The sequence below is a fragment of the Rattus norvegicus genome, chromosome 1 (genome assembly GCF_021556685.1).
Source record: "Rattus norvegicus strain SHRSP/BbbUtx chromosome 1, alternate assembly SHRSP_T2T, whole genome shotgun sequence".
Lineage (NCBI taxonomy): Eukaryota > Metazoa > Chordata > Mammalia > Rodentia > Muridae > Rattus > Rattus norvegicus.
The window spans coordinates 94,607,934-94,623,180 of record NC_141534.1 but is presented as its reverse complement, the minus strand read 5'-3'; the positions used below and the strand labels follow the sequence as shown (position 1 = coordinate 94,623,180).

The 15,247-nt window shown below is 48.3% G+C and overlaps 1 protein-coding gene and 1 pseudogene across 3 annotated transcripts in view; both read right to left on the bottom strand.

Annotated features, from left to right (window-relative positions):
• Window positions 1–2,460: 2,460 nt before the first annotated feature.
• Rnu6-105 (RNA, U6 small nuclear 105) lies at window positions 2,461–2,561 on the bottom strand (annotated as a pseudogene).
• A 4,984-nt stretch (window positions 2,562–7,545) lies between these two features.
• The window catches only part of Fcgbp (Fc gamma binding protein), a 41,386-nt gene continuing 33,684 nt past the window's right edge, over window positions 7,546–15,247 (bottom strand). For all 3 annotated transcript variants that reach the window (XR_015622113.1, XM_087553686.1, NM_001164657.3), the window contains 4 exon segments: window positions 13,619–13,818; window positions 10,471–10,854; window positions 7,807–8,078; window positions 7,546–7,701 (listed from right to left, as the gene is read on the bottom strand). Coding sequence is in view for 2 of the 3 variants with exons in the window: in XM_087553686.1 (XP_087409812.1) it covers window positions 7,692–7,701; window positions 7,807–8,078; window positions 10,471–10,854; window positions 13,619–13,818 (866 nt within the window). In the remaining variant the exon portion in view is untranslated.

Here is a 15,247-nt window from a genome sequence, read left to right as displayed (position 1 = left end):
GTAGGGTCTTCTCAGGCACGAGCGGGGGCAGGGTTGACTTACATTCCTCTTTTTTGTTACAGAGAATCACCTAGCATTTAATGGATGCCTCTAGTGCTGAGTACAGGGAGCTCTGGGGAGATTTCCAGTCCCCATTTCTGAGTTAGACAGAGTGATAATGACATGCTTGAGAGGACACGGCCCTCAGAGGCTCATCTTCCCTGCAACGCCCTGAGTTACTCTGTTGTGTTTGACAAAAACCAGGCCAGCCACACGAGACCCTGCTAGAGGAGACAGCTCTGAAGTGACCCCATAGAAATCAGCACAGCGCTGACTCCTAAGCACATGAAGGTGACCAGTCTGGCCCTTCAGAACCTGTCTGGCAACTGTCTGTCTCTCATTCTGACACCAGGCTGAGCCATTGCTCAGTGTCCACTACCACCGGCCTCACTATTTCACTTCTTCTGACAGGTGTAAAACCCCTCAAATGGACAGATGTTCAGCCATTTACCAAAGCTTCTTACTATAGATTGTGTGTGTGTGTGTGTGAGTGTGTGAGTGTGTGTGTTTGTGTGTGTGTGAGTGTGTGTGAGTGAGTGTGTGTGTTTGTGTGTGAGTGTGTGTGTGTTTGTGTGTGAGTGAGTGTGTGTTTGTGTGAGTGTGTGTGTTTGTGTGTGTGAGTGTGTGTGTTTGTGTGAGTGTGTGTGTTTGTGTGACTGTGTTTGTGTGTGTGAGTGTGTGTTTGTGTGTGTGTTTGTGTGTGTGTTTGTGTGAGTGAGTGTGTGTGTGTTTGTGTGAGTGTGTGTGTTTGTGTGTGTGAGTGTGTGTGAGAGTGTGTTTGTGTGTGTGAGTGTGTGTGCTTGTGTGTATGAGTGTGTTGTGAGTGTGTGTGTGTGTGTGTGTGTGTGTGCACGCGCAGATCGTGAGTAGTTTGGCTGTAAGCCCTATGTGAAGCAGGCCCAGGATTCCAAATGCAACCCTTCCCCACTTGTGTAGTCAGGTGCCTACCACTCTGGTGTGGTGTAGTTATAGTCAGCCCCATGGAGGAGTCGGTACACCTCACCTCAGCTTGGACAGGCTCTGACTTGATTTTTTTGGGGGGGTCTTTCAGTCTTGCTACTTACTCTGACCCCAGGTGAGCACTGCATGTCTCGCCATAACATGGGGGACTGGAATAATAAAAAGGGACAAAACTTTCTGGATGCCCAGGCTGAGGGATTATATCCAACCCTGGTCCCTTGGTTACAGTATGCATATGTGGAAGCACAAGGAAGTGGGTGACTAAACTCAAGCCTCCTTGACTGGAGAGCCTGCTCTCACCTCTCATTCCCCTTAGAAGGCATGACTAAGGGTTACCTTCCTCCTCACATCGTCCTGCTTTTCTCTCCTGGATGTGGAACGAGACCTCCACTCCTGCCCCCCCAGGACTGGCCCTTTGGCTATGTCATTAAAAAGTAGAACCAAATATGAACCCCAATTGCTTAAGGGGAAAAACGCTCACAGCTTCTCTGTAACACAGCTTAGATGCAACAAACTGGATGATGTGTGGGTCTGGCCTAAGACCAGGAGCCCAGGCTTTGACACTATCTTCTAGTTGTATCTCCTTTCTCTGAACTTGAGCAAATGGACACAAGTTCCTCGTGTTCAGATCTTTATGGCCTTAAAGCACAGCCCTGACCTCTGTAAATGCTGTAAGTTGGAGCCAGACTCAAATGCTTTCTTCCTGTTCAAAAGCCTGCCCTCTTTTACTTAATGTACTTGTCACCAGATAAAAGTTTGGTGGGGAGTGAGATTAAGCATGACCTCATTTTATAAAGGTACCATCTGAAAAGCATCACACAGTCCCCCTAACACCAACCACCAGCTCCTGGCAGCTTTTCACCATGCCTAGCTGGAAAGGGTGAACATGCAAATGGGAGAACGGGAGGACAGACACTTAGACCCATGCTAAGTCCTGAGAGCTATACCCCAGGACCTTAAATCCAAAAAGAGCTGGCTTTGGAGACTGCAGATGCTGGGGCAGGGGGCCAATGCCAAGCCACTGGGATGCACAGTTTCATGGATGACCACCAGCTAATTCTCTGTTAAGTGGAAAATACTGTAAAAGCTGCAAAAAGGACAAATGTTCTGGGCTCATCTTTCTATTACAGACTCAACAGTGAGGCTCCTGTCCACTGTAACCACTGTGTTCTCTCTCCATTGGGTCTTCTATGAAAAAAAAAATAACCATTTGCTACGTCCTTCAGTCCCACAGGGGAACCTGAAGTTCCCTAAGCTACAGTTACAGGGGCACCACACAAACCTTTGTTTTTTCTTCCTGTATCTTCCCTTAGACTCTGAAGTGGAAGAAGATTCCACCCAAGACCCTCAGTAGGCAAGAACCTTATACTCTAACGTCATGAGGACAGGTAATTGTAGTTTCCTTTATACTGCCATAAATGTGATTTGAGTTCAGCGTCCCCTTTTCCACATTCAGGTCATAAAAATATGGGACGCCTCAAGTTTGAGAGGCATCCTCACGCTGGGGGCACGCTAATCTCTGTGTCGTTCACGTTTAATGTCTGTGCTGCTGAAGCCAGCACCGGGCTTCCTTTGAATACGCTGGTACACAGTGTGGCGTTGCTCTGTCTCATGAAGGAAGGGAACAATTGTACAAAGGAGCCAAAAAGTAGGAGATAGATGTAGAAAAGGACATAGAATGTGGTTTCGGTAGAAAGGATAAAGATAAAAGGATGTTTTTTGAAAAAGAAAGGATTTTGTGTGGTAAAGTAAGATTTGTGTTTTAAAGCGAGATGACTGAGATGTTTTCAAGGTGGAAAAGGCAAGAGGAAGGCACACCAGAAACCTTAGGCATGTGCAGAAGGTCCAGGTAGGAGGACAATTCTCTCTCTCACGTATGTGCAGAGAGACCCTATATCAAAAAACAAAAACATTTTTTTAAAAAAAAAGGGTATAAATTTCTTACAGTCAAAACTCAGCATATCTGTTATAAAAACTGAAGCCTGGTTCTCTATTTAGAACAAGGAGGTTTTCTTAAGATATCTATCTGTTCTTGGTAACATTTATAAGAACTGGCTTAAAGAACAAATATACAAATATTTCATGTTTATCAAGATAATTACTTGTGTTTTCTGTCGTTTATTGGGCTTTTTAACTGTGTAGGAACCTGAGTCTTTAATAAAATCAGGACTTACTTAAATCCACGTTTATTTTGAGTGTTACAGGAGAGTTGGATGAAGGCCCACCATGTTCTCTTCAGGAGAGCTACAAGTTTCCTTTGGGGGTTCATCCAAAGCTTGCAGGTCAAGGCCAGAGGATACAGAGACTGAGAGGAGAGCCACAAGATGGCCCTTGCTCCGTAAGGTCATTCAGGACCTAGGAGATGACACATGAATTCTCTAAAGTGGCCCTAGAACTCTGATAAGTCAGAGAGGCCATGGAGTCACCATAGCAACTGCCTATATCCTGTAGAGAGGGCCACTGAAGGAGGAAATGTCCCCTATGAGCCCAAGAGAAAGCAAGTGGTCAGGAGACCCTGAGACATCAGTACAACTGCTGGAGGAAAAGCCAATGGAGCCAAGGGGCACCTCCCAAAGCTCGAAGAGTGGCCCTACTGAGTCTCGGTTATCTGTTTTGTTTTCTCTTCTCTGAGACAGGGTTTCTCTGTGTGGCCTTGGCTGTCCTGGAACTTGATTTGGAGATCAGGTTGGCCCCACAGAGACCCCCCCTCCCGGTGCAATTAAAAGCAAGCTTCTCCCACTCCTGCCAGCTGAGTCCTGATTATCTTAACAGCAAAACCAAGAAAAGATTAGTTCTTGGTCTCTTGCATGGCCTCAAACACCCAACAGGAAAGTATAACTCAAGAGTAAAGTTAGGGGGGCTGGGGATTTAGCTCAGTGGTAGAGTGCTTGCCTAGGAAGCGCAAGGCCCTGGGTTCGGTCCCCAGCTCCGAAAAAAAGAACCAAAAAAAAAAAAAAAAAAAAAAAAGAGTAAAGTTAGGGCCAGCGAGACAGCTTAGCAGGGATTAACACTCTCCCACCACCCCAACTACCTGAGTTCAATCCATGGGACCCCCGGGGTAAATGGAGAAAACCAACTCTCACAAGGTGTCTTCTGACCTCCACACAATGCTTGAGCAAGCTCTCCCCGACATATGTAATAGAAAATAAATTGATAAAATTAAAGATTCTACAAGTACTCAACCAGGAAGCTGACCTTGGCCTGGTTTCAGCTCACCCTAGGCCTAAGGGGCTCTAGGAGGCCTGAGCATGGAAAACACAGGCCCAGTCATGGCAAACATGGCACCTAAAGGCTTTGTTCTTTCCTCTTCCTTCTAACTTGTTAAACCATTAGATTACATTCCTAAAGCCAGCCGCCAAGGTCCATTCCCAATTTGGCCACTCGTTATGCATGACTCATTCCTGAGACTGATTACCAAGATCCAGCTCTCAAAACATCAAGGCCCAGCCATCAAAAGCCGTATCTTCTTGGAAAGGAACCCAAAGGACCAAAGTTAATACGTATGGACGAATGATCATATCTTCTGATTTTGGAAGTTTTCCTCATGGGATATGTTTGGATAATATTTATGCCAACCTGTGCCTGTGCCTTGCTGAGCAAATACTTTTTTTTTGACTGTTATGAAAAGTCTTTTAAGTTACTGTATTTTTTTCTGTTAAAAATGAATTTATCTGGCCCCGAGTGACTGGGAATCCACCCTCTGTTCGGGATCTCTTCTGTTTCCACGTGGGAGACTTTTCCACAGCTAGGTCTGCCATACTCATCCTCGGGCTCAATCTGCAGCCTCTACTTTATTCTGATCTTCAAAAATATATCCACTGTCAGGCCCAGGGACCCTCGGGGTATACCTAAGTAGCGAGCATGTACTCAACGGTCATACTAAATCCACCTCACATTCTGGTTCCCTTTGCTTTGTGGGGACTTCCAGAAAACATACAAAAACATCTGACTCTTGCTTATGCAACAACAGCTTTTGATTATTCCTGTTCTCTTCCCTCCTGGGCGTTCCTGTCCCCAGGTCTCTTTTTTCTCAAGGCTAGAATCTCTCAACCATTCCTTAGATGGATGTGGCCATGGGTGGCTTCTCTAGTCCTCTAGTAACATGCATTTCCCTCTTCAGTTTTGGTCCCTGCTTCCTTTAATGGCTCTCTTGGTTTGGTTCTTCTGGAATTCAACAGGTTCATCTTCAGGGGGTCATACAGTGAAGACATTGATCCATCTCCCCTGGACCAGATCTTGAGACATCACACTCTATAGTAGATCAAATGACACAGGATCTTTGTGTCATAGACAGCAAGGACAGTGGGTCCATAGGTAGGGTCTACGTCTGTCCTAAGTCTTAAGTTACTGAAGGAAGAGACCTACTTTGCCCTCCTATAAAAATATCGGGGTCCATATTGATTGGAGGGAGGGAGTGAGACCAGGTAGGCAGGGGCTTAGACCTGCGGCCGTTATCTTGGAGGCTGTGGCTTCTGACTGCCAAAACAAACCCTGGCAATTGAGCATCTTTTGAAGCTAAAGTTAAGTTCCTCTCGCTATATTAGAAACAAAGACTTCAGGGAATTTCCCAAGTGTTGTGCATGGTGCATGTTAGTGGGGGGTCAGCATCATTGAAATATCATCATCATCATCATCATCATCATCATCATCATCATCATCATCATCATATAACTTGCATTGCAACTCTGTCCTTCTGCCTCATAGGAAGAAATACTTTAAACAGACGGACTGTTGTACGGTGATATGGGAGAGGAAAAGGTCATCTTAGTCTCACAAACATCCACTTATCTCACATTCATGAACACAACTTACAAAATTAGTAAGTCCATGACTTCTTGCTGCTACCCCATTTCAGGCCAGCCCTTGCTAAGCACTTTGGTGTGTGTCGTCACTTTGCTTTGCCAAACATACTTCAGCTTAAAGTGTTAATACTTCTCCGCTAAGTTCTTTCCTTTGAGACAGAAAGAAACAAGGGTCTCTCTGCGTGGTAACAGAATCAGCGGCCCTGGACACTGCATTTGAGGCTGACAGTGTGGAAGACATTTCCTATCCAGACGGTAACACCTTCTGAAGCTTCTTTTCGTTTTCCTGCTCTACCCACTGCTTGTTCTCCTCCGAAGGCCTGGCTTTCCACCTTGCCCTGCGAGACAGTGACGATTTGCTTCTGGTCCGCCCTCTTGCTCACTGCACAGGTAGAAGGGACAAGACTCCCAACCCATGCTCTTCAACGCCGCATTGGCATCCTCCTCTCGCCTTCACCCCTTAATCTCTAATACTGAAGCCACAGTTACTGAAAGATGTCCTCCGTCCTTACATCATCATCGGCACCACTCTGTGTTAGATCACTAACTTCCGAGCCTTCCCAACATGCTCCTCCAATTACGATTCGCCTCCAAACTCAAGTACATCCTGTAAACACCGCGGCGACTCAGTACCATGGTTTCCTCCTCTCCGGTGATTGTGTCCTTAAACCAAGCTGTCCGTCCCACAGTCACCCTTGTGCTGTATGCTGGGACTTGGGTGGAGCTGTGATAGCCCCAGAGATCCCAGCCTGTTGGGAGGAATTACTCATCTCTAGACAGCATCAGCTACTGAACTACAGCCCCCTCCGGAGAGAGCCTCAGTTCCAGACATGCCACTTTCTGCCCACCAGCTTCTAGCTGGGTACCTTACTCTCTTTAGTACTGAACACCCTCTGGTCCCAGCTGCCATGAAACTGTTTATAAATGTGTGACCCTGCATCTCCTTATGCCCATGCTGCCCTCAGCACCCAGCCCACCCCCACCCCTCATCACCACACACCTTTACTCACATTCCAGACTGTAAACTGACTCCATCTGCCCAACTACTCTGTTCCTGTGCCCTAGAAGCTGAACGTGGAAGGCTAAAACACGGGACCTCTCTAGCTGGTTTGTAATGAAATTCTCTGGAAGAAACGTTTGTACTTGCTGGCTTTATTCCATCTCTATTTCTCGGACTAATTTCAATAAGGGTTTTCCTTCCATCAGTTGACCAAAAGCTGCAAAAGACCTCCCTGGTACTAAAGCCAGTGGGGCATCCATTTCCTGCCACCTTCATAACCAGTGTTTGACAGTCTGCCAGCTTCCTGTGTTTCCATTCAGCTTTCAATGGTCTCCATCAACTTCTCTGTTCATTTTTGCCTTCTTGATTGGATTCAGGCATTAAATCCTCTCTCTAACTCTATGAGAAAACACTAGTCCTCCTGTTTGAAGGTGATGAAACCAAGTCAGAGAGAAACCGGGCAACTCACCAGGCTTATAAATGGCCAGGACAGAGTCTGTTTGTCCTTCCCTCTCCACCCTTCACCTCAGCTCCCGTCCAGCCCTTTACCACTTCACCCAGCCACGCCTCTAGTCATCCATTCTGTGACTCTCAATCTCCCACTGTCTCTCCCACTCTGGTCATCTGACTCTGCCTCTGCTCACGCACCCACACACGCAGCCTTTCATCTTCTAATAAAGACTCGTCACCAACCACGTCCCCCACAGTGGGGAGAATGTTGGGGAGACAGCAGGAGGCAGACGCTCTGGGTCAAGATATTTACTCGATGCTTTCAGGTTTGAATTCAGGGGCTCAGCAAGGGGGAGGGGCAGGGAAGGGACACACAGGGCATCTTCCAATCACTGTGACTTCTGGCAGGTCTCGATGTCTTCATTGCCAGTGGTGACTGATCAGTTGGGACTGCAAAAGACAGACACTTAGCACTTGATCCTGCAGACTGAGCACCCACCCACGCTACCTCTTTCCCTAGTTCCCCAAAGTCTGGCCTCCATTCTCCATCCTCACCATGGGGAGAAGTCCTGTGCTCTCCACTTCTCTATCGTCGTCTTCCCCTGAGAACCATGCGCATCATTGGTTTGGTCCCCATCAAAGTTTCCACAGACCCCACACAGCACGGCTGCATGGTCATCACCAACCATCACATCCAGATGCCCATCCTTTCCAAGCCACACCTGGACCCCGGCCTTCTGGTGGACAAACATGGAGCCGTCCGGCATCTTCTTCACAGACACAGAGGTTAACACAGTAGCTGGGAGATCCACTCGGAGACCATTCACCTGGTGGAGGGGGAGGAGAAATGAAGAAGTGAGACTTGAGGGACAGAAGAGCTGAGGGGTCACCGAGGCTGGAGTCCTCCGTGCACAGCGATGGTTCAAGCAAAGGGGCAAGCGCTGGAGAGAGGAGGGTTACACGGAGGGACGGACAGGTGGGGAGACAGCTGGGGGCGTCTACACACAGCTCACTGTGCATGCTTCTACTGCTCTAAAATAAGATTAAGTAATTAATTTATGTGTATGCACCTGCTCTGATACAAGTAGGGAGGACATTTGGCAGCTTGTGGGAGTTGGTTCTCTCCTTCCCACCCTGTGGGTTCCAGGGACCAAATTCGGGTCCCATCAGGCTTGTGGTTTGTTTCCCCACCAAGCCATTTCACTGGCCCGATAGCAACTTATTAATTATTGGGGAATGTCTTTCGGTATACATTGCTAAGGATGGGAAGGAGGAGGAGGAGAAGTAGGAGGAAGAAGGAGGAAAAGGAGAGGGAAGAAGAGGAGGGGGAGGAAGAGAAGGAGGAGGAGGAAGAAGGAGGAGTAGAAGAAGAATGCAGACAGGGACCAAACTGTCTCTACAACTTTCTACGGCTGGTACAACACTTTTTTTTTTTAAAACCAGACAGATGAACAGAGCAGAAATTCCAGGCTTAAACTATTAAGTTATAATTTTCACATCGACTTTTCAGACTGTCTGTAAGTAACTGGATCGCTAACAAAAGCCACTTTATCAGCTCTTTTTTTTTGGCTTATGTCTGAATGATCCTAGCAATGAAATAATCATGCAGGCAAATTTCAGTTTCTTATCAACGGCTGCAGACTTCGCAGCCTTGTGATCGCTTTCCAACGTCTGTCTGTTCTCCTTATAGATCAAGCTTTCTGATGTTAGATTCCCCCCACTGAAATTTCTTGGAAGGACATGTTCCCACTCTTTTCTCAAATGTGTTCACACTCGAGCCTCTCCATCACACAATTGGGAACCTAGATACACAGATGGGAAAGGCATATAGAGATCTGAGAAAAGGGATGGGTGGATGGGAGGGAGGGAGGAAGAGAGGGCCAGAGAATGAGTGGATATAGGCACCGGAAGCAAGGAGGGGAGGAGAAAGGATGGGTACAGGAAAGGGTGCATGGAGACTCAGTGGGCAGAGCGTCTGACTGGTTGTGTGCTTTGCAGTGAGAGTCCTATCAGTGGGCCAGCACAGGGCCTTGCACACACAGAGAAGGACTGAGTTTAGGCACAAAGCCAAGATTTCATGGTACCTCCGGGCTACCAAGCTGTGCCCCTGGTACTGGCAGGAGTGGTCTGGACTGGTAAAGGATCCCTACTGACCTGTGCCTACCCTCTCAGGCTGACAACAGTGCTGAACACTTGCAGGTTTCTCTTGAAATCTTTGTCCATGCTAGACAGACAGTGCTGACGTAGCCAGCTACAATGGAAACTTGAACTGAGGCTTCTATGAACCGCCTGAAGATATTTCCCAAACTTTGCCATGATTATTGCCAGACGATTTGACCACTCTGTATGATTCCAGCAGTGTCTGCTTCCCCAGGATTGCAGGCGCCTCCCTGAGAATGGCTCATGGGGAACCCATGTGACTCCAGCCTGGCCAATCAGAGCATTCTCTGCTTAAGACCACAGTGATTAATTCCGGGAGTGGGCGTCTGTTCCAAACCTGCCTAGTGAGACGCACTGTGGGCACCTTTGCTGGGTCACTTTGTGCTGAGGTAGCAAAGCTGACAGACTACAAGCCCAGGGCAGACGCTGCCTATGCTTTGCTCCTATAAGAGAAACTCTGAGAACGGAGTACAGAGTGGTAAACAAATCAGAAACCTAGAGGTGGGGGTTGGGGATTTAGCTCAGCGGTAGAGCGCTAGCGAGCGCAAGGCCCTGGGTTCGGTCCCCAGCTCCGAAAAAAAGAAAGAAAAAGAAAGAAAGAAAAAAAAAAGAAAGAAAGAAAAAAGAAAAAAGAAAGAAAGAAAGAAAGAAAGAAAGGAAGGAAGGAAGAAACCTAGAGGTGGAAACTCCAGCAGTGTAGCTGGGGTATCTGGATCCAGACGCTTCTGGGGGGCTGACTCTGGGTTTCCCAGATATGGAGCCAGTCCATTCACTTCCCCTGCAGCCCTCAGGTTTGCATTCGGTTTCCGGTCACTGCTAAGCAGTGGAGTCTTGACCAAACTCAACAGCAAAGCCAGCCTGTGACTCGAATGTAAGAACTCAGGCCAAGAAGAGGGACCCAGGTTGACGTGGAGAGACAGGTACAAATGCAGAGAAAAGTGCAGAGACCCGGATGAAGAAAACAGACTGCAAGGTCACCGGGTAGCCAGGATGTAGGCTACTGAGACAGGAAGAAGGAAAGCCAGGGAAGACGGCCCTGCCCTCTGTGCCCAGGCTTACCCATGCACCCTTGCTTGGGATCACAGTCACCATGCCATCCTGGAAGAAGATGTGGACCTTGCTCACGATCTTGTCATTGTTAAGGCAAGGCTGGACATCAGCAAGCAATCGGTACCAGGGCACATTCTTCTGGAATCCCGGACAGCGAGAAGAAAGCTCATAGACACCGGGTGAGCTGATGGTATTGAGAGCCCCATCGAAGGTAGTGAGGTTGGCACCCACAGAGAGGGAGCAAAGACCATGAGCAGCCCGGCACTGCCGGACTCCAGCTTGGATCTCACAGACCTGGCCAGATGGGCAGCCAGCTGCACGGCATGTCAGACCGGTGGTTTCAGAGCAGTAACAGAGTTCACTGCAGTCTGAGGACATCAGGGAGGAGTTCACCTGTGCACAGAAAGGGATAAATGGTGTGCATTCACACAGAGGGAAACTGTAGAGTTCCCAGTAAGGAATGGCTTGTATGTCCTCTACCCAGGAGTCCCAGTGGCCCTCAGACTGTGATTTGTAAATAAAACCGAGCAGAGGCCATGCTGTGTGGAGTTCATGTCTTGACTCAAGAGCCTTGACAACTCACCCCACCACCACTTGCTCTGTCTGCCTCAGACTGTGCCCAGGTTCAGTGAGCCCAAGCCTGAGTTAGCCACTGGAGAATGAAAGACCACATGGAGACAACATTACTGACTCAGGCTATCTGCCGTGGTTTGAATAGGGCTCAACCGCCTGAACCCGTGTAAGAGTTTATTCCTAAGGCATTATGTACGAAGAGGTTGGAAGTTTCATGTTTAGAAGTGAGGACTTTGGGAGGTGATTAGATTAGTAAAGTCACCAAGAAAGAACCCTTGTGACTGATCCATGGTGGCTTTTCCCTTGGGTCTGGCAGCTCCTTAAGGACAGGGAGAGCAAGACATTGGCAGAGACATGCTCCTCCCGCGGTCACGCAGCCAAGGGGGCTCCTGAGAGCCTTCGTTATGAATGCTGTTTAGATTTCTAGCCTCCAAAATCGCGAGCTTTGTAAACCTATTTTCTCCTCAAAGTGGCTTGCAACAGTGTTTTCTTACACCAACGAAGCAAATACAATCTTCATTCGACCTCTCAGGTGAGTGTGACACACAGAGTGAGGAGATGGCCGAATCCTTGGCCCGTTCTGGGGATCAGGGTTATAGGACAAGTAGAATCAGCCTAGAGCAACACATTAGCAGTGATTTGTAACACTGCAAGAGCTAACTTCATGCACAATTTTGGGTATCCCACCCAGTGTGTCCCCACAGTGTACTGGTGGCCACAGCACAGACGACGACGGTGTCCTGGGAATGCATTTCCTAGTGTAGGGGGCCCCTAGACTAGAATACAACTCATGCCGTGTTAGAGACTGCATTCTGACCTTCAGAGCCAGCACAAAGGCCCCAATACTTGCCAAGATGGAAACAAAGAGGAAACAAAGACTCAATCCATCAAAGACCTGACACACAGTTCCAGAAAAGTCCCTAAATGCGCTGACCTCGCCTCTTGTCTTTAGCGGCTCTGTTTCTTGCTAACTGAAGTATGACCACCAGGATGTGATTTCAGAAGATGAAGACAAAGGGCTGTAAGACTCGGGGCTACAAGACTTGGCCAAGTTCCCCCGTGCAGATGCTGGCTGACAGTAGCAGCTTTGAGAGTGGCTGTGAGGTGGTCTCTGGTGGGCTCCCCTACAACCCATGAACCTTCCCAGTGTCTCTTCCCCGGCCAGCTGCTCCTTCTCAATGGCCAGTGAGGTTCCTGTGCTCCCGCAGACTCTGTCTGTGCTCATGGGCTCCACCAATGACTGTTTTCTAGCTCTTTTCACTCCTTGGTGAGTTCCTCTGATTTTATGGAAGCCAGGAGAGCCTGGCCCTCAGCTGGCCCCTAGCCCAGAGAAAAGTAACTGCTGTAGATGACGTTACTGGAACAACTGGTGAGATATGGTTACAGTCTACAGATTAGATAATGGTGTTGAGTCAACATTGCTTTCCTGGTTTTGATAATTGTCATCTGGGTCACATAAATAAAATTTCCTTATTTTTAAATGCGAGATGAGGGGGTGCAGGTAGATGGCCAGGGACAGGCTGGGAGGTAAGAGCCAGCCTGGGATGAGAAGCACAGCTGTCTGTGAGTCCCTGGGGGCTGCCCACCTAACCTATGGGATCCTGGATGGCTCCCAGCAGACAGTGAGACTCAAGGGAAGGAAGAAAAGTCTGGCTGTCTTTGCAATTGGTATGCATTCTCTGTGGCACAATTTCTCTGCAAAATGGGAAGAGCAGCAAAGGTATCTATCTTGTTGGACTGCTATGGATATAAAGTGAATTAACGTTTCAAATGAACTATGCACGCAAAGATCTTTCAAAAAGCATCAACAAAGGATAGTAAGTATAAAATCCCAAATCACACTGGTGAGTGATTGGTGGCTTAGCCACCCACTGCACTGTTATGAATTCCATTCCTTTTGCTGAATGGGATGCACAGGAGGACGAGGCAGACCCTCACTGGGCACCAACAGTCCTGAGCACTAGGTGCCTATGGAACCAGGATGCTGACTCAGCCATTCTGCAGATGAAGGGGTTCAGAGAGGGAAGGCTAGTGGAGGAATGGCCACACAGCACAACAGCAATTCCCACTTCCTGGGGGCAGGCAGGCTTCCTTAAACGGAAACCCGTGTTTGCAGTGTGACTAACACTATTTAGATGGAGAATTTATTCTGGTTATCTAGGGGGGGAAATCCTATGGGCATTCATAAAAGAACTCCAAGGAGATGTCACAGAGAGAAATAATGGCAGAGATTGGAGTGGTGTGACCAAGTCAAGGACTGACTGAGTCCACCAGGGGATGGGAGAGGCAAGGACTAGATTGTCCCCTTAAGACAATCCAGTGTCCCCATGCATCACTTTGGTGTCAGCACAGTGAGTCAGATCTTTGTCTCCTGGCCTCCAGAACTGTGGGGAACTAAGCTCTCATGGTTGACCTGCTGAGTCAGACTGGGGTGACTCGGTTCAGCAGCCACAGCTGGGAGCAGGTGGTGGCCCTCTGTGTGTCCCAATCCTCGAACAGAAACCCACAGCACAGCAGCTCTGAATGTCCTCCAGTTCCTCCACCCACACTGCCTGCTTAGAGACTCCCAGCCTCCTCCACTCACCGGCACATATTGGCCATTGTGGACACAGCCGCAGTCCTGGGCAGGAATGCACACACCCTGGGAGAGCAGGAAGTGATCATCGCACTCACAGCCTTCGAAGCAGCGGGTGGTGCAGCCAGTGAGGCCAGAGAGAGCAGCACAGGAGCCCTGGCAGGAGCGAGTGCAGACTGAATAGTGGCTGTGGGCAGGACACTGGAGAGCTGTAGGGAGAGGAGGCCCAGTGGGTCACATGTGCTGTAACATGTTGACTACCAGAATTTATGGGATCTCAGGTCTGGGATGAGTGACTGCTGTAATCTGGATATAGTGCACCCCTGCTCCCGACTCCCATGCCCCAGAAAAAAACCAGTTCCTCTGACCTACTCAGGGGGTATAGGCTAAAGACTCTGGACTTGGACATTTAAGCAATCTGGGAACTATAAAGGCTTTGCGGGCTCTGGGAGACGGACTGGAGGCAGTTCTTATTATCATGCAGATATGAGTCTGTTGGGATCAAGGGTGGAATGTTAGGGATTGGAGATGAACATTTTCCCCAAACTCATATGTTGAAGCCTTAGTCTCCTTGGTAGTTGAGTCATTGACTGGTACTTGAGTCATGGATGATCTGACTCTATTAATGACTAATCCATGGATAGATACATAGTTTTATGACATTACTCCCAAAATAATGGATATTTTTGGAGGTTGGGCTTGGTGAACAAAACAGGTCAGCTAGAATGGGCCTTTCAAGAATATCTATCTTCTGCCCCTCACTTCTATCTCCGTGCCTGACTCTGTGATCACCATCTTTTTTTCTCCGCTTCCTAGTTGCAGTAAAAGGACACATTGTTACCACAGTCCTGTCTGACCTCAGGCCCAAAGGTGCATTCAGCTACCTTGAACAGAAATGTCTGAAATGTCAAGGCAACATAAATCCTCAAAAACTATTTCTTTCAAGCATTTGCCACAGTACAAAACCCGACACAATGTGGCAGAGGACACAAGCTCTGAAGAAAGCACTTGTGTCATAAACAGCTACAGCTGAAGTGATCACGGTTCATTGAGAAAGTCAGATGAGGCTTCAACGGTATGAGGAGCCATAGGCAGAGGGCTGAGGCAAGGACAGTAAAAAACCAGGCAAAACTCTAGGCTCTAGCTAAGTAATTCCAGAATGGTATGCATGTCATCAAATAGGCCCTGGGATAGAGAAGATGAATCAGGTTTGGGATGGAATGTTGTATTCAGAGGGATCACAGGGTAAATGACCCAGGAGGATAGAGGCCTAGTACTCAGGAGGAAGCTCAGAGCTGGAGACCATGTCTACTGTTGTCACTGGGATGAAGGCCCTGTGTGAAGGTTCTGCCCTCAGGAGACAGGAAGAGAAGTGACTGTGCAATAGACCAGCATCAGTGGCTACAGCCTTGTCATGTAGAGTCTGAGGTGACCTATTCCTGCTCTGGAATTTGGAAAGAGGTATGTGGTCCTAGATTAGAGGGGTCTATTGCCTGTGGTGTGGCCTTGCACGGAGGATGTGAGAAAATACAGAGTCTGTGGGAGGGGCCAGTGAACCGGGGACTCAGGCCTCCCATGGGCTCTCAACCCATCCACCTCCCTTTCAGGTCACTGTGGAAAGAGCTGGGAACGCCTTGG